The sequence below is a fragment of the Lynx rufus genome, unplaced genomic scaffold (genome assembly GCF_022079265.1).
Source record: "Lynx rufus isolate CCGP_SWC_20201006 ecotype Redwood Valley unplaced genomic scaffold, mLynRuf1.p SCAF_9, whole genome shotgun sequence".
NCBI classification, from domain to species: domain Eukaryota; kingdom Metazoa; phylum Chordata; class Mammalia; order Carnivora; family Felidae; genus Lynx; species Lynx rufus.
The window spans coordinates 18,261,477-18,284,160 of record NW_025814897.1 but is presented as its reverse complement, the minus strand read 5'-3'; the positions used below and the strand labels follow the sequence as shown (position 1 = coordinate 18,284,160).

At 50.7% G+C, this 22,684-nt stretch overlaps 1 protein-coding gene across 1 annotated transcript in view; it reads right to left on the bottom strand.

Annotated features, from left to right (window-relative positions):
• Positions 1–22,684, bottom strand: part of GRIK4 (glutamate ionotropic receptor kainate type subunit 4) — a 299,620-nt gene that overhangs the window by 81,449 nt on the left and 195,487 nt on the right. Inside the window, exon 10 of the mRNA XM_047071432.1 lies at positions 2,199–2,306. Within this exon, the coding sequence (XP_046927388.1) occupies positions 2,199–2,306 (108 nt within the window). The remainder of the gene's footprint in view (positions 1–2,198; positions 2,307–22,684) is intronic.

The window sequence follows — 22,684 nt, the reverse complement described above, 5'->3', positions numbered from 1 at the left end:
GGTGCAGAGGCAGGGAAGGGCATGATACAGTGAGGAAGTGTCGTGCAGTCTTGTACTCCTAGATTCCAAGTTGCGTGGAGAGGAAGCAGGTAGGGCAGGCTGGGCTTGATTACGAGGGGTTTCTACTCCGAGTGCAGGGGTGGAGGGTCCTGGGCAGTGCTGAAGGATTGTAAGTGACGAAATAACAGGATAATTCTGATTTCAGAAAGACCACGCTGACAGAGGGGTAGGGAGTATGGGGGGTAGACTGAGAAATTGAGAAAGGGAGCCTCTCAGGAGGTCGTGCTCAGGTGAAAGAGGTAAATGGGCCTCAGTGAGAGCACGGGCTTTGGGGACGGACAGCATGGGACTCCAGAAGCCTGCGGGCGGGAGGTCCCAACAGTGATGCTGTGTGCTGACACCCCCCCCCCTTGGCCAGGACCGCAGCTCACCACTGCCCAGCTCAGCCAGGCTCTAGGAGCCCTCAGGGGCTGTGGTGACACCACCACTCTCCAATCTTTCTGGCATTTCCAGGTTGGTTCAGAGAGGCTAAAGCTGGAGCTGACAGCGGGGAGTGACCAATAGTCTGGGAGCTGGAACTGCTCTCTCCATCCTTCGCTCCAATCGTTTCCTCCTTCCGCCTGGAATATTCCTTCTCGGACAGCCACCTGGCTCTCACCTCTCCCCGTCAGGTCTCTGCTCAGATTTCCCTGGCTCAATGGGTCCAAACTGACGCCTGTGATCTCAGCTCTGTCTATTCCTGGGTACCCACAACAGCACCCAGCATACAGTAGTGTCCCCCAAATATTCACTGAAAAAGCGAATGAAAATATTCAGTGACTCCGTTTCTCACATGAAGGGAACACTCAACAGTGTGGCATTCAAGTTCCTAAGCACCGTAGCTTGCTTTTCTGGCCTCCTGTTCCCCCCTCCACCAATGCCCATTTCCTGGAAAACCGGCCCTTTTCAGCACTTCCTAAATGCCCACAATGCTGTCCTTCATTCACCTCTCCCTCCCCATCTCTCCCTGTCTTTTAGAGCCTGTCTTCTGTGTCCCTTCTTCTCCGGGAGGCTTTGCTAACCTTCCTGATGGCATGGGAACCCCTTCCTCCTTCAACCCCCATAGGGCTAGCTGTGCACCTTTTTCCTGACTTTTACCCCAGTCTGCCCGCAGATCGAGAATTCTAGTCTAGGGTTCCTGTGCCCCAGGAGTTCATGAATGAAGTGATGGAGGTCCCTGAGCTGTTTCATTATCTCAGAAAGCCTAAAGAAACAGACGCATTTGCAGACCTTGCGCATGTAGCAGTGATAAGGCTGAGCAGACTACCCAGCGCATCGAGTCTCTGCTTTGGGCTGGACTTATATCAGTGTGGCAGCATTGGTTATCTCCTGCTGATAAGATACTGTGCCAGGCAGGGAAATATGCTTTTGATTAGTCAAAAGGGGAGAGTGAGGGGAGAGAAACAAACTAATTATTGCTTAATATATGCAGTTGGTTTAACGGATACATCTTTTAAAACACGAGATCGTCACGGGGGAAGAGGCCAACCTTGGCCATGAATGCGCTTGACCCAGGCCACCTACTAAATTATGACCTCTTTGAGGCTAGAGATCGAGTCTTCTTCATCTTCGTGTCTCCAGGAATGAACACGGTGCCTGATCCATGGGGAGAAGGGTTTGGTAATTGTTGAGGAGAATTGAATCAAATAAAAAAGGCAGATGGTCCCTTGCTCTATAGATTGAGAACTTTCTTTTGACCATCTGGAAATGAAGAAACAGGCCATAAAAACCCACTGGAATTCAGATGTCCACTGCAGGGGGGCATCTGGTACACAGTAGGCACCAAGCAAAGTAGGCTGCCGTGAAAGAGTAGGGGCCACCCCGGTGGACCGGATCGAGCCCCCTGCTGGGCTTCTCTGTCATACGGTTCCCTTCCCTGGGCCATGCACAGCACCCCGGCTGTCAGGGTGCCCCTGGAAGAGGTATGCACAAACTGTGGTGTCTCTTCACCCCATCGCTCTTCCCCAGCTGCTCTGGAACTCATCAAATATCATTTCCATATGAAACAGCAACTCGAGTTTAATTACACTGTCATAAATTGGCCTCGGTGCAGTGATTAGAGCGCCCGTCTTGTGTTCACTGGGACCCCGGGAGCTCCTGGAGCTGGAAGAGGCCCCGTGGGGAGCTGCAGCTGGGAGGCCCAGGACCACCCCGCTTACCAGGATGGTGGTGACAACCAGGGTGGTGTTGAAGAGACTGTCGGAGATGTTGGAGGCGTAGAGGCGGCTGTCCATGCTGAGGCCATCAGCCACGTGCCACTGGCCAATCTGAGGAGACAAAGGAGAGAGGGCTGGGAAGAAATGGGGGAAGGAGGCGGCTGGGGAGAGCGGGGTTGCTGAGGTCACGCAGGCCTCCAGGGTTGAGAAGCAGCAGAGAGGCCAGTCCCCTGCCTTCGGCTGGGCTATATGTAAGGCACGGAAGGAGGCAGGGATATGGAGCACGGACAAGAGGGGCGGGATTAGGGCAGGGTTACCGTTCCATAGGGTTGAGGGGGTCAGGGAAGGTGGAGGAGGGATCTGAGAGGGGACAGGAAGATAGGGGCAAAGACCTAGGAGAGGTAGAGGAGGAAAGCAGAGAAACAAATCAGGAACCGAATGCAGTTCGGCGACATTCAGACAGAAGGGAAGGGAACAAGTGGGATCACATTATCTTGTGGCAGGCATGAGCCACAAAGCTCCTTCGCTTCAGCCTTTCCTTTCCGTGATTCTGATTACCCAGATAAGAATCGGAATGGCACACCGGACAGAAGTGGCATCGCACTAGGTCCTTCCGTGAACGTCGCCGAGGGTTCAACGAGTGAACGAACCCGAAGAGGAACGAGCTGGCTTCTTGCCCTGGTCGGTTCCCTTTTGGCTGTGAGAACCCAGGCAAGCTACTTAGATCTTTCTGAGCCTCAGTTTCCCCAGCTATCAACGGGGGTGGTAATGTGTGCCTTGCCTTCTTCTCCGAGCCAACCAAGACCACGGATGCTCTACTTTGAGGCTAGGTTATTCAGCCAGGCCCAGGAGCATGCACCTCAAATGCGTAACCTCCCCCCAAAATTACTGAACCTCTCTGAGCATGTCTCCTCATCTACAAAACGGGAGTAACAACAAAACTTCCCTGGGTCATCATCAGAATGTATTTAGCCTGACACTATTTTCCTCCCTCTTCCCCGTTGCCTTCACTTCTAGGGGGAAAAGTACACAACTTACCCAGCTCTCCGTTCTAGAAAGTCATCTACACCTAAGCTCAACATCATTGGGTTTTCAGATGGTTTGTTTTCTCAGCGGAACCCTTTTTATAAATACGTATGTGTGCGTGTGTGCACACGCATGTGTGTAAATACCAATATATTTCTACTAGCTGAAGCCCCTGGCAAATCATGTCTGTTGCCGAGTGTCTGAAGTGGGCAGCCAGGAGATGTGGCTGACAGCTGGCTGGAAACCCAATGAAACGCACACATCCATCTCTGCCAGGCACCTCCAGGCACCAGCAGCAGCTTCCCTGGAAAACCGTCACAAGTTCCATGGATGCCATGTGGCTCTGTTCACCGGAGCTGGGCTCTGGGTTCCTCTTGGGGAAAACTGAACAATAACGAAGATGCATCTCACCCTTGGTCCCCACCCCCTCCCACTCCGTAGGGCCAGAGGGTTGAGGGTCTTGGGGAACAGTAATCACCCCTCTGACATCCTGGCCTGGAGCTTGAAGAGGGGAAGGCCAAGCCACAGGACCGATGGTGTCCACGGGTGAGCCTTTCACCTGCCGAAGGGGAGATGACCCAGATGACCCCAAAACTCCTCTCCAAGACTCTGTGAGGATGCCACTTGAAGAGGGGGTGGGCAGCTTTCTCTGCCTCCGCACGGGCAGAAGGGTCCTGGACATATGCATATTCATTTCTAGTGTACAAGCAGCGTCTCGTGCACGTCCACACGGGAGGTCCCATTTGACAGATAAAGAAACTGACATTGAAATAAAAGAGCCTCTCCAACTTGTCCTGGGGCCACCTCACCCACTGGCTGAGAGGCCTGAGCTTCAGCCCCAGGTGCGTCTTCCCAAGGAAGCCTCCGTGGCCGTCCTGCCTGGCTCTTCCAATGCCCTACTGCACGTTTCTGCTTGCCTGTCTTCCCCACCAGCCTGTGTGGGGCTTGGCCAGTTTACGCTCACGCCCCAGCATCTCGCTTAGGGGCTGGTACTTGGAAGCAGGGGAAGCCATCATCTCATGTCAGCAGGTTGCTGCTGCTGGCGAAACATGGACAGAAGGCGAGGGAGCCTCGTCTGGGTCTCTGGAGCACCTAACTGCCTCTCAAAGGGACCAGCCACATCAGGTTCTTGCTGTGCTCCCCCTCTGCCTCTCTCTGCAGGCGAAATGGGTGGGGAGAATGAGGGATGAGCTTCTGGCTTTTCAAGCACAAAGGGGAAGGGGAAAAACAGAGACCAGACACCTGCTGCGCTAGATGTGTTCTATCATCTCTCTGAACTCTCCCCGCAACTTTGCGGATAGTGGTGGTGTTTTGATTTATAAGGAAACTGGGGCTCGGAGAGGTTTAGTGCCTCGCCGAAGCTCATCCACTCGGTAGTGGTACCCGGGCTTGAACCCAGAGCTGTCCGACACCCAGAACGAGACTTTCCTGTCTCTGCTGCTGGGCCCTGGGTAGGGACGCCGAGACGTGCTTCATGAAAGCGGGCCCAGCAAACCAGAGAAAGGAGCCTCAGCCATTGGGCAAGAACCCCGGACAGAGCTTTTGTCTCCTGGGTTTGGACCCTGCACAAAGTCAGGCGGAAACGACTATCCTCTCGGAGGAGGCTCATTTGAAGATAGATCCGGCCTGTCTGCAAAATGGCGAGAAATGGTTCCCCATGGTCTCTGAGGGTGGGAAGGGCCAGATTTAGACAGAAGGACATAAAGAACACTTGGGCTGGATGTCGGCATTTGGATGTCTGACACAGGAGTGAACTTCTCAGAGTCCTATCTACAGTCACCGAAGGGCCCGCGAGACACAGCTCCCCCCAGCCTCACCTTCCCACCTCGGCTGTGCTCAGGGGACCCAATCTTCACGAACCGCCTGCCCCGGCCCCGGACTCCCCGATCTTATCCAAGCCACGAGATAAGTTCCCACAAAAGCCAGGGATAGAAATGATTTACCCGGAGCCAGATCTGACAAGCCTGAGCAGTGTACTGCCCCCACCCCCCACCTCTGGGGACACAGCAAAGAGACTAATTAGCCCCTAAGCGCTAGTCAGGAAATGCATCTCCCACCCACCCTCCCATTAGCCCCCAAGAAATTAATAAACTCGTCAGATGCAGCAAAGCGGCTTGGCAGTGATTCCTCAGAGCAATCTAATTGCAGAGAGGCGGTGGGAGGGAAAGCGAGAGACAGAGCCAGGCGCCCTGGGATACAGGCTAATTGCCCCACCCACCGGGCACCTTCCATGCCACACACATGCCAGCGGTGGGCAGGAGATCCGGCTCTCATTGCTGACAATCTGTGACTCTGCCTCCAGCCAGATTCCCTCGCTCCACCGTGCTGACGCCTGCCCTCAAAACCTCCTGCAGGAACAGCTGTTTTGTAAGCCTCTTCCACATGCCCACATGTGTGGGCCTGATTATGTTCAAATAATGTCTTTCCGCGGGCCTCCCTCTGCACTTTCTGTCTCTGCCACTTGCTCTGCCTTTCCTCCACGTCCGTGGACTCGGACAACACCGTTAGCCTATACGGAGCCTTAATGCAGGTAAGGAAAAGGCACCCTCCTCCTGGGCTGATGCGGCCCCGCCCTGCAGGTGCACAGCTGGGCAGGCCGGATTTCAGCCTCTGCTCGCCCTTGAGCGCTACGCCGTGTGCATCACGAATGCAGTGGCCCCGGAGTGGGAGGACCTGAGTTGAACTTGGTTTCTCTGCTTATGAGCTGTGTGGCCTTGGGTAAGTTACTCAGTCCCTCTGAGTCTGCTTCCTCCGTCTACCAAGTGGGGGTTAAAATAGTGATTATTGCCTCATAGAGTACTGAGGGAGATTAAATGAGACAGTGTATGTGCAAGTACTATGCAAGCGTTCATTAATTTTTAACGCCGTGGTCTGAGGCAGAAGGTGGATCTCTTCTGTGCCCCACAGAGGGCTTTGCACCGTGGACTTGAGTTTATTAGACCGATGAGACCAGCGTCTCGAAGTCTGGTTCTGGGATCAGCAGTACCAGGGACAGAAGTACAAATTCCTCGGCCCCACTCCAGACTGACTAAGTCAGAAATTCTGACTTAGGAGAAGGGTCCAGCCATGTGCGTCGTAGCAAGCCCTCCAGGGGATTGCGATGCGGGATGAAGGAGAGCATCGCGGGAAGAGCAGCTCAGACGACGGGCATGATGACAGGGAAAGGCGAAGGTGTAGAGGTTAACAGGGATTCGGTGGTGGGCCAGGAAATGTTTAAAATCCAGCTCTGCAGGAAAAAAAGGCTCCGATTTGTAACGCTGTGGAGTAAACACTCCCGGCTAAGGTTGAGTGCAGGCTACCAATGTGATGTCACGGAACAGAGTCGGGAAGAGATGTGTTTAGCAGCCCTTGCTAGCTGGGGCAAGGTGGCTCCATCACCACACTGAGGCCCACCTGCTCTCACAGGCTCTGTGTTGGATGCTCAAAGTAGCTGCTTACAACTCTCATTGCCACTTCACTTTATTAGGAAGGAAAGTAGGGGCGCCTGGGTGGCTCCGTTGGTTAAGTGTCCGATTTTGGCTCGGTCACGATCTCATGGTTTGTGAGTTTGAGCCCCACGTTGGGATCTACGCTGTCAGCAGAGAGCCTGCTTTGGATCATCTGTCCCTTTTTCTCTCTCTGCCTGTCCCCCATTCATTCTCTCTCTCTCTCTCTCTCTCAAAATAAATAAATTTAAAAAAAAAAAGGAAGGAAGGAAAGGAAAGTCCACGTAAGATCATAACCAACCCAAGTCACAGAGCTGGTGAGTAGAAAAAAACAGGATTCAAAACAAGGCCAATGTGCTGCTTAATGGAGATCATAATTTTGAAAATGAATGTGTACTTTGTCTCACAACCCATTCTTCTGCTCCTACAAGAAATATCTCATGATTGGAGTGTTCAGTCGAATATGAGCATTTCTGAAAATAAATGATACGGGATGTGTTTGCACGGGCACAGCAAGTATCATTTCCCCAACATTCCTAAAGGACACACGACTTATGCTAATTTGGGTCCACATACATTAATTAGCATCTTGCTCCTTAAGCACTAACAGTTTGGAGATTTCAATTATTTATCCGAAGGCACTGTTTCCAAAAATTCTGTGAAAGAGAATTATTTTTTCCACTGTCCTCTTAAACAGAGTGAGCGTCTTGACCTTGGTACGGTGTCATCGTTACAAAGCCAGTTATTATCACACTGTGCTGTGAGATAACGTTGCTATGGATTGCTGAAATGTAGATGGCCCCTTCATTTCTGTGCTTTGAGAAGTGAATTTGTCCACTTTTCACAGCGTCTGCTCTCCTTAAGAATTGTCACTTGGTAGTGCTGTCGGGACAGCTGCCTTTGACCCCAGGGCGAACAACCAAGGGACCAGGCTGGAAGGAACTGTGGTAAGGAGAACACAGATAAGGCTGGCCGGGGCACCGGGGCTCTGGTGAATGGAATCCGTGGCATCGATACAGAATACCCACAGTCCTTTGGGAAGGCCACTGGCTGTACAACTGAATGAGTGTCTGGGACCGGCATTTAATTGGTGTGTGACCCTGGGGCAGTGTAAGCAAGCTGTTCAGTCCTTCAGCAATATGCCTCGGGAAATGCCTATCCAGGGCCATGACCACAGGGGTCCCCTGCTGCTTCCCGAAAGAGCTGGTAGCGTGTCACGTGGAGTCTGGAGTCCCGCATTAGCATCTAGCACTGTAACCACAGGGCCTGGTGGCCCCGAGCAAGTGGGCAAACTTCCCGGACTCTCCCCCTTCCCTGGCCTCCACGCTAGTCCTGGTCCCCATGGAATTTCCCCTGGACGAGGTTACACTCTGGGCCTCTGTTCTGCTCTCCACATAGCCGTGGGCGGTCATCCCTACAAAATCTCAGATATGATCGCATTAGCCCCTGCTTAAAACCTTTCAGTTGTTCCCCTTTTGCTTTTTAAGGACAGAGATCCTTCACACGGCCCAGCAGGCCCTGCAAAGCGGGCCTCTGCCGACTCTCCACGCTCACCTCACACGATTTGCTCCAGCTTTCTCTGCGTTCCAGCTACACCTACGTGTTCAAGTGCAGCAAGCTCCTGTTGCCAGGGTCTGTGTGCACGCAGACCCCTCTAGAACTTTCTTTGCTGCATACCACCCCTGACCCCTAGCCTTCTCTCAGCTCTTCGGGGGTTGGCAAATCAGCCTACAGGCTAAATCCGGTCCATTGCCTGTTTTAGGCAATGAAGTTTTATTAGAACACAGCTAACTACCCCCATTCACTTATGTACCGTCCATGATTGCTTTCATCTACAAGGGTAAAGTTGCAAAGTCTAAATATATGTTTTTTAAATGTTTATTTATTAATTTTGAGAGACAGCGTGAGTGGGGAAGGGGCAGAGAGAGAGAATCCCAAGCAGGCTCCACGCTGTCAGCTCAAAGCCCTGGCGCAGGGCTTGAACCCCTGAACTGTGGGCTGAAATCAAGAGTTGGACACTCAACCGACTGAGCCACCCAGGTGCCCACAAAGTCTAAATATTTGCTATCTGGACCTTTGTAGACGTTTTCCAAACCCAGACCTAGTTCCTAACAGTTAATCCTTCAGGCCTCAGTTTGAGAGTCACTCCTCCCCCCCCACCCCCCAGGAAGCCTTTCCTTTTTCTCCCAAAGTCAAACTTGTCCCCAAACCATATTCTCTTTCCTTTCAGAACATTTGGCTAGGCTGTAATTGTGCACTTAGCAACGAGACCATTGCTCACTGCTTGTCTTCTTTTGCTCCGCCATCAAGGGAGAGCCCTCTGCTGTCACCTGAGGAGGGTGGTCCTGCCCGGAGCAGCCACACCTGCCTCTCCCTCACAGCCCTCTTCCTCCTGCCTAGAATCACTCCGGGCTGTCATTTTGCCCATTTGCTCTGTCCCAAGTAGGTAAAATAGGGATTCGCTGTGAAAGCCCTGAGGGATTTCCTCACATCCCTGCTTGTGTCTGTGCGTGTGCACTCTGCAACATTTAATACTTGATGGACATTTAGATGATTGTTCTTTGCACTTAGCACTGTCGGGATCCAGCTTCTACAGAAGCTGACATAACTCCAAGGCCAGGTGAGTCCTTTTGCTCCACAGTCAGAGTTTGCAAATACTTATCGATCACCCTTGCGTGCTGGGCACTCAGCCATTGGTTGGCTTCCATAAATTTCCCAAATTCTGCATAACAGCCCTGTTATTCTTCCCACCTGAGAGATGTAGACACTTCAGACGACAATAATAATGCTTAATACAGGCACTTCATACAAGTTATTATTGGATGAATGAGCAAATTAGTGAAAGAAGAAAAGAAACCGAGACTCAGAGACGTCAGGCAACTTGCTGTGGGTTCCAGTTATCAGAAGGTTAAACTGGGATTTGAGCCCATGTTCTATTTACTACTCTACTGTCTGGTCAAGTTGGGGCAGGTGTAGGCCATCTTGACCTTAAGACCTGGGTCTTCCCACATACCTCTCTGATCACTCTAAACTAGTTCGTTGGTGAATACAGCCCTGAAGAAAGTCTGCTACAGACCCCACAAAAGTGATCCTGGTCAAGGTGCAGGGTGCTTGCTTAGGGACTTGACACAAGGGAATGCAGGGTTCGGGCGGGGGGTGGGGGGAAGGATGTCCCAGAAGATCCACAATTTCTATCCTAGTCTGTCATGCCTAAGCTGTGTGGTCTTGGGCAAGTCACTTAACCTCCCTAAATCTTTTTCATCCGTAAAATGGAAATAAATGAACCCACTTGTCCATATGGCATAGCATGACTTGATAATCAACTGAGGTAGTGTTATGATGGCTTTTGATGGGCCATCAATGTGAGATAACGGTAGTACAGTCTGGTGGCAATGCAGCTGACCAGAAGTCAGGAGATTTGACTTCAAGTTTCATCCTGCCCTTGCCATGTGGCTTGGGAAGTCCATTTTGCTACTGATAAGATAAGGGTAATCTTCCTTCCCTTCTCTACTTACTGGGATGATCTGAGGCCATCACATGTGTGCCAAAAGCTTAAAGTCCTATCCACACGGAAGCTCTTTTCATTCCAGATCCTTGTTCTCTGGGACCATCCAAAATTGGATAAACCATAACCACGGACTCATTTTTTTTTTTTTAACCTCAGGTTCAGGGTTCAAAATCGAAATGCTCATTAGGAAGGATGCATATAATAATATATATTGGCATCTCGTTGAGTGCACAGAACTGTGTGACATATAGGCTGGAAAAATGACAGTCAGGTGTGAGACACTATGGCTAGAGACCCCAGGAATGAATTGAGACGGGCTTACAGATTCAGAGTCTCCACAGTAGAGGTCTGTACCTCGTTTGATTGAAGGCCAGTTAAAAGGCTTGTAATGTAAGCCGCTACAGTAAACACCCCGGGCATGAAGGAATTAAATGTTTACTGAGTTTAAATCCAATATCTCCAACCAGAAAAGTTTAGTTTCAGTGGGAGGTGGGAGACTGGGTCAGAACTAAGGACCCAGTTGATTGCCTGAGGGGTGATTTGGGGAACGAAGGGTGTTGCTGATGTCGGCCAAAGACCCCATTCCCTTAGCCAAAATATTCTTTCAATACAAAATATGTGTTTCCATGCAGAATGCTGTGAAAATTCAGGATCAAAGGACCACAATGGCAAATGCCAAAGGTAAGAGATCAGAAACAAGCCCGGAGGAAACTGGGAAGACAGTGGTGTATCAAAGGAATTTCACAGGTAATTTCTATGAAGCCACGACTCAGTTGGTCTAAAGCAGTGTTTTGTTCAATTGTGGCTGCCCCCCATTAGTGGGCTATGAAATCAATTTGGTGGGGTCAAGACCTGAACCTTAAAAGTGAAATATATATCCGGACTATATCAGAGCAAAACGCGCGTGACAGGGGCAACCATTGTTTCATAAGCTTTTGTTTCGATTATGCGCAGCCATGCTGTTAACGTGCATCTTGGATCGCAACCTACATGCAGTTCGTGCTCCGAAAGTAGGAAAAAGTATCGGACACCTTGCCTGTTCACTACCATCAGCCCCTAGCAGAGTCCCTGGAACAAAGCTGATGCTCAATAAATACATTTTTGGCCTCAATAAACTCCTAGTCCTAGTCACTTATAAAGACTAACTATAGGAAAATCATACAAGCTATTGCTTTTGAACATTTATTTACCGCATGCCAGATACTGGACTAAATGCTTTATATTCATTAACTTAATCTTCCCCACCACATGACTAGGGTGGATACTTCTATCATCCCGTTTTACAGACTAGAAAACTGAGGCTCAGGCTCGGGAAGATTAGGTTTCTCGCCTAAAGTTCCACAGTTAGGACAGAGTCAGACCCGGGCAGGTCCACGGGACTACACTGTCCCCAACATATTAATTCTCCTGGGCTGTGGATGTGTAGTTAAACAGTTAGGGGACATCTGAATTGCTGTTCTTTATCCACTGGTATTTGCCATAAGGTTCCTGAGAGTCTGCATCCCTGAAGTCAGCCTTTGCTTTTCCCTCTCTTTGATTCCAACCTAGAAGAGGATATTTAAATAAAACTCGAGGAAGGGAAGCTTCAGAATTCCAGCCTCCCAACCTGGCTGTGCCATCAACCGGCTCTGGTCTCAGAGGCCCGCACCAGACTACCCGCGCTGGGAGGCCCTTGTTTGGGCTCGTCACACTCCCCTTTACTTGGGGATGCCCCCCACCCCCAACTCAGTCAAGTCCCCATCATAAAGACTCACGCAGAGTGCCCCGAACCTCTCCTTTGCAGCATGCATCACACTTGTAATCACACAGTTATTTTAGGTATTATCTGTTTCAAGCCCATCTCCCCTACTAGACAATACACTCCATGAATGATGAGGCCCTGTCTCGTTCCCTATCATATCCCTAATGCCTAGCATGGAATCAGGGCTTAGTAAGTAGTTGGTGATTGCATTAATAAATTCTTCTTCGTAGTTCTAGCTCCCAGGACAGTGCTTGGCCCATAATGTATAACGGGTGCTCAATAAAGATCTGATTAATTGCATTATGAAATTCCTTTGGGAAAGTCACTTCTTTTTGAGCCTATAAAAGAAAGATATCGTCTAGTCCTATCTAGCTCTAACCCGAATTCCTAAAAATGCTGGGTATATTTTATGATGTGGTATAGTGTTTCTCAGTGCCTTGGGGGCAAAGCCAGGGAGAGAGAGCCCCGAGAGGGACAACACAGAGGCCTTGGGCAGGTGACTGGAAGCTCGGCTACCCAGGCACGTAGAAGAAGCACCATGAAGGTGGCCATCAAGAAAAGGGTGTAAGGAAGGGCCCTTTCCCTCCTGCCATGAAGTAGCTCTCTCTGAGTCCCGTGGCGGATGCCTGGCATTTCTCCATTAGAGCTTGGTCTTGGGGCTAAGACCCTGTGTTTGGTTAACATGAAAATAAATTGGAAGCGTTAGCATTTCTCCCTTGTGGATACCATTTACGAAGGGATGGCTGGTTTGATGCAAGGGAAGAAAGTAGTCTTCAACTCAGACCACACCTGAAAAACTGCATACTGTTGTTCCAGGCACCCTCTTTAAGTGGAGCTTAAGTGGAGCACCTTCTTTAAGTAGAACACACTAGTGAGTGTTTCCCAAGGAAACTGAGCAGGCAGGTAAAGATATTAAAATCGTATTATATAAGGAAAAAGGAAAGGCACACATGGGAAGGATACATGTGTGGACCCAGGAAACAGAAATAAGGACAAAAGGAAGAGGCTGCAGAAAGAAGTAATTCTGCCCAATAGATAGAAAATCTTACAAGAGCTTTCTACTTTCTATAGGCAGTGAGTTCCGCGACACTGGGGGCATTCAAGCACACACTCTATTTCAGGAAAACACATTTGCAAGAATCCAAACATCTGATGAGAGTATTGGTCTAGAGGACCTTTATGATTCCTTTTTGGCCCCAGGATTGTAAGATCTAGATTCTACTTCCTATATCAAGGGAACCAGAAGAAAGGCCAGGGCATCAAGGAGCAGATGAGGCCCTCTGGCACGATAACAAGAGAGGAGGGGTCTGGGGTGGTGAATACAGAGAGAAAAGGCCACCGTAGGACAAGTTCACACATTCCTGGTCTTCTCTCTCGGCTGTATCTGATCGCAGTGATTCTCATCATTTGCATTGAATGACATTCACTTAAGTTGCCACAAACACTGAACTAGGGAATACGGATTCACTGCTCCTAGGGAGATGCGGGATTAGGTTCCTAGGAGCCTCTGTTTACAACATTTTCATCAACCAGACCACACATAACCTCGCTTTATGCGTGTTTCTGCTTACCACCACCTTATTGAATATATATTGTCAGTTCATTAATATTAAACAACAGACTATAACTCACGCCTGAATGATGCTTTCTAGAAACCTGTATTTTGTCTGTAAGGCACATCACATCTTTCTTGAGCTTAGCTCCACTAGACAGCATGTCTGCACTAAGCTGGGGGGTCATTTGCAACAGCAAAGTGACCAGGAAAAAACACACTGGTGTGAAAGACGTGACACTAAGTAGGCCACAAGAAAGGCCACGTGTTTACCATACCAGGGCTGAAACAAGAAGGCAGACACTGCCTGTTCGACCTCAGCTGGGAACGTGCCTGTCGGCTGACTCACATTTTTCACTGTTCTTTGCACGTTTTTTATTTTTATTTTTTAAATGTTTGTTTATTTTTGAGAGACAGAGTGAGCAGGGGAGGGGCAGGGAGAGGGAGTCACAGAATCGGAAGCAGGCTCCAGGCTCTGAGCTGTCAGCACGGAGCCCGATGCAGGGCTCGAACTCACGGACCGCGAGATCATGACCTGAGCGAAAGTGGGACTCTTGACCGCCTGAGCCACCCAGGCGCCCCCTCACTGTTCTTTGCCCGTCTGAGGAAGCACCATGAGCCCAGACTCTGGGATAAGGTAAATTTTAGGGAGTGGACAGGTTTGCAGAAATGGAATCCACCAATAATGAGGATCGGATGCACTCTGTGTGTGCTCAAACGTTGGGCCTTTGCCAAGATGTGCCCAGACCTCCATCCCGAATCCCGAACCTTTGGGATGCGAAGTGGCATTTGCCCCGGCCCTCACCACTTCCGCCCAACAGAACAGACCCACAGCGGCCATTTTCAGGGACTCTAGCGACAGATAAATACCATCCAGGACAGAAGCGGAGCTCAGTGCACAGCAGCTCGGACTAAAAACGCCACCCTCCAAAGATGCGCTCGGGGACTTACTAGGCTCTCTGACCAGCTCAGGACTCCAGAAGTTAAATTTCCCTACTCAGGGCAGTGACAGCGCCCAGACTGCCTTTCATTTTTGTGGTTTTGTTTCTCTTTGTTGGACAGAAGTGCTTTGGGAGTTGAATAATTTTCTTTATCAGGCCCTCCTTTTCCCTTGTGTGGTCAAACATCTCACAGACTCTCTTCCAAACGTCTGGGGGGGATGACCAAACTGGTCTGGCTCAGACTGGCACGGGGTGGGTGCATGGCAGAGCCTGTAAATATGAAGGCCCAGCCGCACATCCCTCTCTCACCTCCCAGAAGGTGGAAGGTATTGCAAATTAGCTGCCAAGGAGAGAATTTATCAGGGAGCTCAGGAATGCTCGAGATTTTTCATCTTCCAAGGAAATTACTGCCAATGAACATGCCACAGTCAGGGCAAGGAGAGAGCCTGGCTTCATTTGTTAAACTCACCAGGTGGAGAAGTGTCTTGGGAAAGCAGTTGTACTAATAACACACAACTCTGGGCTCTGAGCGGCAGATGCCAATTGAGCTAATGGTTCTAATGAAGTGTCTGCGCTTGAAGGAGGCTGGTTGTTCCCTGTCCTTCAAGACCTGGTAAAATGCTCAGCTCTCAGGGAAGGGCTGAGAATGGCCCATCGCTGCCCCGGGAGGGATGTGGGCCCACAGGGCGGTGGCTGGGCCTCACTGTACTCCGGGCAGATGGGGAGTTTCTAGCGTGGGCTCTTATCTAAGCAGTGTGGCGTTAGAGAGGCCCTAGACGGTCCAGATTTCCCCCAGGGAATGGAGCCTTGACTTCTGGCTCTTGTCTTCGCCCCTCCCAGAGCCACTGCAAAGTGGTGGTACATGGGACGCTGTCACATTAAGGAGCAGAGGAAGGACAGAGGTCAGGGATGGAGAAGAAGAGAAGGGGAGAGGAAGGCAGTGAGGAGCCTGCCCTGAAGGAGGGAGGGAGGGCTGGACGGAAGAGCTTACTTCCCTCCAGCACGGGCCGGCCTTCGCAGCATGCTTGCAGGCTCTGGACTTGCAGCGGGAGTGATGAGGGCACATGGCTCAGCCCTGCTTTGCCCTTCTCTCTGCCATGAACCAGCCGACAAGCAAGGGTCCGGGAATGGCGCGTTCCAAGATCCAGAGAACTATCTACACAGACATCTTCATGAGAGATGACAGGACTCAACTTTGCACCGTAAAGGAGAATCCCCCAAACACATCTATAAACAGCATCTCATTTTGTTCTCACAGTAACTCTATAAAGCCCGCCAAGCAGATATTATTACGACCATCAAGCCTATTTTACCGGGGGGAGCCGCTGAGGAACAGAACTCTGGGGACCGTGAGAGCCGGGGCCCCTGCACCCGGCTCCCCCTCACCTCCCTGGGCTTTCCTTCCCCGCCCCCTGCCTTCACTCCCCACACCTCTGGTCTGTGGCGTGCCCATCTCGCATCAGAGCGGATGACGCGGGCTGCTTCATGAGACCAAATTGGCAGTCAGCCTCTCCCAGCTCTCCCAGGCATGAGCTGACTGAAGAGGTGCAGAAAAGAGTCACTCTGTACTGGCAAACTTCCCCAGGCTGGGCTCAGGCGGGACGCGTGATGGGGCACAGTACAAGAAATATATTTAAACTGCGGCACTTTGAAGCCCCGCTCGTCTGCCCAAACGCGGCCCCCCGTTTGAAAATTTAAGTAGCTCTAATTTGTTTGCCGGCTGATGTGTGAATAAGCTTCTGCAGTCAGTGAATTTCCCATCAAAGCTGATAAGCAGGAAGTGCCAGGGCTCTGGGAGAAAGAACCAGATGTATGTGGGCCAGGGAGACAGGGGGAAGAGAGGGCCCTTCGGGTCACGGCCTTCCAAAGCCAGCTCATCTGCCCCTTGGCTGTCATCTGGGGGTGGCCGGGAAAGCCAGATGCCCTCACAGGAGGAGGTTCTGAAGAGCCCTTTAATTAACTAGAGAGGTGCCGCTCTGGGGGCATCGGATGAAATGAGAAAGGACACATGGATGGTGATTTGCAGGCCTTTTCATGTCACGGCTTCGAATTCCAGCTGTCAGCGGGGAGGCTTGTCATATGAACTCTGAACAGACTGGGGAACAGTAGCTTTAGAGAGCTCTCGTGACAGCATCCTAGGTCCCCAGGGCTCTGGCGTCCCTATGGGGTGGGAGGGCTCCTCAGAGCCGAACGGCACATCCCGAATGTTCCCCACACAGTCCCCGGACCCTGGCACACACCAGACCCCGGCACACACCAGACCCCCGGTCGCTGGCTCATCCCTTTCTCCAGGCCTGTGCTGAGCCCCACTCTCGGCAGGGGAGGGCCGGGTCTGCCCTGAAGGGGTGCCCAGCCCTGGTGGGTGACCGAGAACACCACAGGAGAGGCAGAGCGTCTGGGTGGCGTGGCACCAGCGGGGGCTCAAGGTGAGCCGGGCCCAGGGTGTGACCGCCTCGCTGGGGAGTGGCCATCTTGCTCTGAGAGCCAACGGGGCCACTGAGGGGTCTGAAGCCCCGGGCGACACACAGGCCCATCCACATTCTCCGGCGGGAAAGCTGGACCAGATGGCCTTTCGGGTCTCCGCCAGCTCTAAGAATTTATGATGTTCTAGGAGACGTCGGCTGTTTCAAACCTCACGCCAATTCCCTTCTCCTGACTCCTTAACGAAAAGGAAGCCGTAAGTGACTTCTGAGTAACCTTCAAAGCAGGCCCCCCTCTTTCCCCGAGACAGGCCGCCTCAGAATTTCCTCATCAAAGGCAACGTCGCTGGCTCGCGGGGAACGGCCCGCCGAGTGGCCTCCCCAGCCGGCCCACTCTTTTCAGGTCTGTCCCCCAGCCGGGGAGCTGGCACACGAGGCCGCTGATTTCCAGCAATCAAACCCCCGCTCCAGCGCTCTGAGCCAGGTTCCGCACAGGCAGCTTCAAAGGATCTGCATATTTATGGTAAACTCCTTCCCCAGACTGAAAATGTATTAGACGGTAGCAGGCATGACACTCTCCGAGCAGCGTCTCCCCCTGGCGACCTGTCTGAGCCGTGATGGCTGCTCTCGTTAGCGCAGATGGGACCCGGGCTGTCACCGAGGCTCCTGAGGCAGGGGCCGGGGGAAAGGGCACAGATGTGGGGCAGCGCCTCCCGCCTGGACAGGAGACCCCCCACCCCCCCACCCCGGCCCTCACTCTTCTCCCAGGGCTACAATGGTAGCGTAGGCTCTCATCTGACACGGTATTTTTAGGGGTTTCTGGTGTTCCTGGTTTGTTTGCTTCTGAAGTGGGGAGCGGGTCTGGAGGTGGGGACGGGGTGGGGGGGATGCCACCAGCGGGTCTGTTAAAACTGCCATCGAAGCAGCGGAAGATATTTCCCGCGTCCCCGGCCATGAGAAGAAATGTGGCTGGCTGCCTTTACACGACTCAGGGGTGCCATCAAAACAAGCCACAAACACGGGACCATCCCAGACGTCCCCGCCAAAGGGGCAGGCGTGCCTGTGTGTGGGCCTGCAGGGAAGGCAGCAGGAGAGGAAAGTCAAGAGAGGCGGCCTGTCCTCCTAGCAAGCGGTGGGACCTGTAGGGACTCAGGAAGCTGGGGCTGGATAGCCTGAAGCTTCTGGAGGACACGGGACCCCTGAGTTCTTGGTTTGCAAGGGTGACTCACAAAAGCCATCTGGCCCATCCTCCTGCCTCGTTGGAACTACACGCAAGTCATTCCAGAGAACCAGCCCCTCAAAAAGCTGAGTTTATATCAGCTTTGGAAAACGAAACATGGCCATCAGTTCCCAAGGCTTTTTACTCGCCCACTCTTGGCCAGATCTGCAAATCTCTCCATCTCCATAGGAACAGACTTAAGTAGATAAGTGGTCCAAGGAAAGGGTGGCTCAGGGATGGTTTCTATGAAAAGTTCATGTGAAAATAACCCCGGGTATTTTGGGGGGAGGGGGGCACGTGGAACAATGAATTGACCCCAAGGTCCCGATTTCTAAGTGAGTCAAAAATTCCAAGGCTAATTCCGGGAAGGAAGCTAATGCAGGGAATGGAAAGTTAGTGTTTGTGAGGGTGGTGCTCTCAGCTCTGTGCCATTTGGCCCCATCTGGAGTGTGGTCCTCAATTGGGGCCTCATGTTTTAAGAGAGACCCAAACAAACCCAGAAGCGTCAGTGGCACCAGATTTGGAAGCCACGTTGCATTGGGAACGGTTACGGGCCACTGTTTGCCGAAGGAAAGAAATCAGAGAGGCCTCTACAGTAATTGTTGACCACAATTTCTGCCTTTCCCCAAAGACCATGAGCCCTTGAAGAAACCATGACTCCTTTATCTTGCATTCCCAGCCCTTGACACAGAGTAGGTGCTCAAACAGTGTTAACGCTAAATTTTAGGAAGAAGAGAATGAATGAAGAGAAATCGAACTATCTTCAAATATATGAAGAGTTGGTAAAAAGAAAAAAGAAAGAAAGAAAGAAAGAAAAAAAGAGAGAGGGAGAAAGAGAAAGAGAGCCATTCTAGCTGCTTCTGAGGGCAGAATGAAGAGGCAGACTTTGATCTAGTACCTGGAAGACTTGGGAATGTGTCCCTGGGGAGGTAGTGAGTCCACCAGCCCAGGACAGACTCGAGGAGAAGCTAGGTGGCTGCTTCTCTCGGGGTCTCCACAGAAAACATTCTTGCTTTGGGATGGGACATTAGACTAGAAGCCTTGGAGGTCTCCCCCAACACATTCTGGGGCCAAGCTGCAGAGTAGAAAGATGTGGACATTGAAGATAGCTAGACCTGGACTCAGTTAAGCCTGGAACGTACTAGCTGTGCGGATTGTGGACGCATTACTTTATCTCTCTCTGTCTCAGTTTCTTCACCTGCAAGACAGAGAGCGGCCTTCAGGTACGGCTGATACAAGATGAGAAATCTTAAACATCTCTGTACACCATGCAGTATGGGGTGCCATGAAGGAGACACCCAATAATACCGTGAGCTAATACTGTCATACGTCAGTAGGGCCAGCTTTCTACCCAACCGTAGGCAAGCAGAAGACAGTACCAAGCAAATCTAGTGTCAATCATCCTTGGGTTTAACGAGGACAAACGTCGAGGGGCCAAATCATCCACATCCCACAGAGGAAGAAAATGGAGGTACTCCTCTGGTGATAATACAGTCTAACAGGAAAAGTGAGATCTGCATCTTTGGCTAGGGAGGTCTGGCCCCCATGTCTTACGCCTCCCTCTCCCAAAGGCTTAATTAGAGCCTGTTAAGTCACTTCCGATCCTTAGATGAAAGGTGTGCTCATCTTATTACAGCCCTCCCAAAGTCACTTGGGGGCTGCTCAGAATCTCTGATCGTTAGACTAAGTTAAATGAAGGAAATCAAGGGCCCACTAATGCTGTACTTCTATTTTCCCCTTGTCTCTTTCAAATCTGATTTATCCCGAATGAAGTAGGGAGATTATACTATTCCAATGCCATCCAGGGCATCTTCTGGGAAATGAGAAGGGAGACTATGGGATGGAGAAGGGAGATTTCACGTCGGCAGAACTGGAGGATGGGCTTAGGGAACCTAGAAGCAATTGCCTTGACCTCTATGGCCATAAATAAGCAATATGGAGCTGGTCCAGGTTCAGAAATGTCACTTATAGGATACTCTGGGGAACATTTCCCCACCCCGACAGAATTCCAAGATGGAAAACACTCTCTAAACAGAATCAAAATAGTAATTTTTTTTTAAATGGTAAAAAAAATAACCCTGGATTCTGAAAGACTATTTTTAAAATGGTAATAATCCCTTAATCAGCCACCAGCAGGGAATATGGCATTTGGTTCAGACATTTTACCAATTACAACCCACTGGGTCCCTGTGTGGTGCTTTCTAAATAATCAAAACCAGCTCTTAATAGTCACTCGCCCAGACAGGAAGAGAAAGAACGAAACCAAAGCCCGATGAGAAGACACCATTACTGAAGAAAGCCCAGCCCAGCAGGTCACTGGGAGCAGGTGGCAGACAAGCCACAGGCCTGGGTACAGTGTTTTGATTTGGGGGCTTAGGGATTGATTCCAGGGAAGTGAGGGAAAGCCAGGAACATGGGATTTGGAGCTGGACAGGCCCGAGCGTGAATTTCAGCTCTGCCCGAAATGCTTGCTAATAGTGGGCTTTGGCCAAGTTCCTGGTCTTTCCTGAGCCTCAGTTTCCTCATTTGTGAAGTGGGAGTTTATCTGCCTTCAAGGGCTGTTCGCCAGGTCAGAAGTGATCTGTGCAAAGTGTCTGCGTGATGTCTGGTACACGACAGGTCCTCAAGAGATGTTAATTCCCTTGTTCCTGGTCACTCTCCCTTCCCCTGCCAGCACCACCTTGGATGGCATTGGAAGAATATTAGAGCAGAGATACTGACATTCCTCCCACCCTGGAAAAGAAACCCAATTAATCATCACTCCCCAAACCACTTCTTCATCCTATAATAATCAGGGGAAGGACACCTATCAAGAGGCAAAGATTCAGCTGGTGATTGAGATGGGACCTGGGGACCAGAAGTGCAAAGCTGCCTCCATGCCCATGATACAGTATTCACTGATATTCACAGAACCTGAGCTAGACAGGAAAGCAGCAGGCCAGTCACTAGATCTGTTGAAGAAAAATGGGTAATAAAAGAGGATTATCACAATCCACTTAATAAATCCAGTCAAGAGTTGTGTCCCTGGAGAAAAAGGAACCCTCTTGCACTGCTGGTGGGAACGCAAACTGGTGCAGCCACTTGGGAAGACAGTGTGGAGGTTCCTCAAAAAAGTTAAAAAGAGAATTACCCTGTGCTCCAACAATCGTACTACTGGGTATTCACCCAAAGAATACAAAAACACGAATTCAAAGGGATACGTGCACCCCAATGTTTATTGCAGCATCATTTACAATAGGCAAGACATGGAAGCAGCCCAAGCGTCCGTCGACTGATGAATGGATAAAGGTGGAAGATATATACATATAAAATGGAATATCACTCAGCCATAAAAAAGAATGAAATTGGGGCGCCTGGGTGACTTAGTCGGTTGAACATCCAACTCTTGATTTCGGCTCAGGTCATGATCCCAGGGGCGTGGGATCGAGCCCTGTGTTGGGCTCTGCGCTGAGCATGGAACCTGCTTAAGATTCTCTCTTTCTCTCTCTCTCTCTTTCTCTCTCTCTTTCTCTCCCTCTTCCCCCGCGTACACTCTCTCTCTCTCAAAATAAAATAAATCTTAAAAAAAAAAAGAATGAAATCTTGTCATTTGCAATAACAGGATGGATCTAGAGAGTATAATGCTAAGTGAAATAAGTCAGAGAAAAACAAATACCAAATGATTTCACATATGATGTGGAATTTAAGAAACAAAATAAATGGGAGCAAAGGGAAAAAGAGAGAGACAAATCAAGAAACAGACACTCAACTACAGGGAGCAAACTGATGGTTACCAGAGGAAGAGGGTTAAATAGGTGATGGGGATTAAGGAGGGCACTTGTGATGAGCACCGGGTGATGTATGGAAGGGTTGAGCCACTATATTGTACCCCTGAAACGAATATGACACTTTATGTTAAACAACTGGAATTAATATAAAAACTTAAAAACTTAGCAGAGCCGAAGGTCAAAAATACCATCTTCTTTGACGGTCACACTGGCTCAGAAAGATGGGGATGGGACGTGGGGAGGTCGAGAGGAAATTCTATGCACAGAGAACACTATTTGTCAAAACACAGCCTGTGGCCCACCTGCACTGTAATCATCTATCTGGGCGCTATCAAGAATATGCAGATTCCTGAAAGGCACTCAGTTTTGCCGACTCAGAATTTATAGCTGTGGGGCTTGGGAATGCACAATTGTAGCAAACACCGTTGGTCACTCCTGTGCACATCTAGGTTGGAGATGCCCTATCTACACCGACAGCATGTGCCGCCGAAGAAGGACGAGTAGCTGCTGGTTGGGATGTCCCAGAGCAGAACCCTTTGCTGGGCTGGGCTGGGCTAGGACCTCGGGGCCGGGGGCTGGTGATGCTGTTTCTTAATGACCCAGGCAGTCCTGCAGCCTTGCAGCTGGGAAAAGCCAGGCTGAGTGGCAGCTGCTAGAGAAGCAGAGTTAAGAAGAGGTCCTTTGAGCCTAATCAGCTGTCATTCAAGCAGAGGGTGGGATCAGGGTCACCAGCCAACTGCCACCGCAGGTGTTGCTTGGGTGATGGAAGGGGGCTCTTTCCGGGGGGCAGAAAGCGGGCCTGAGGTCTAATGGGGAGTTTTTCAGAGCCTAGAATTGGGCTTTCTGTGGAGTAAGTCTGGGGCTTGGCATGAACGTTATGTTCTTCTAAC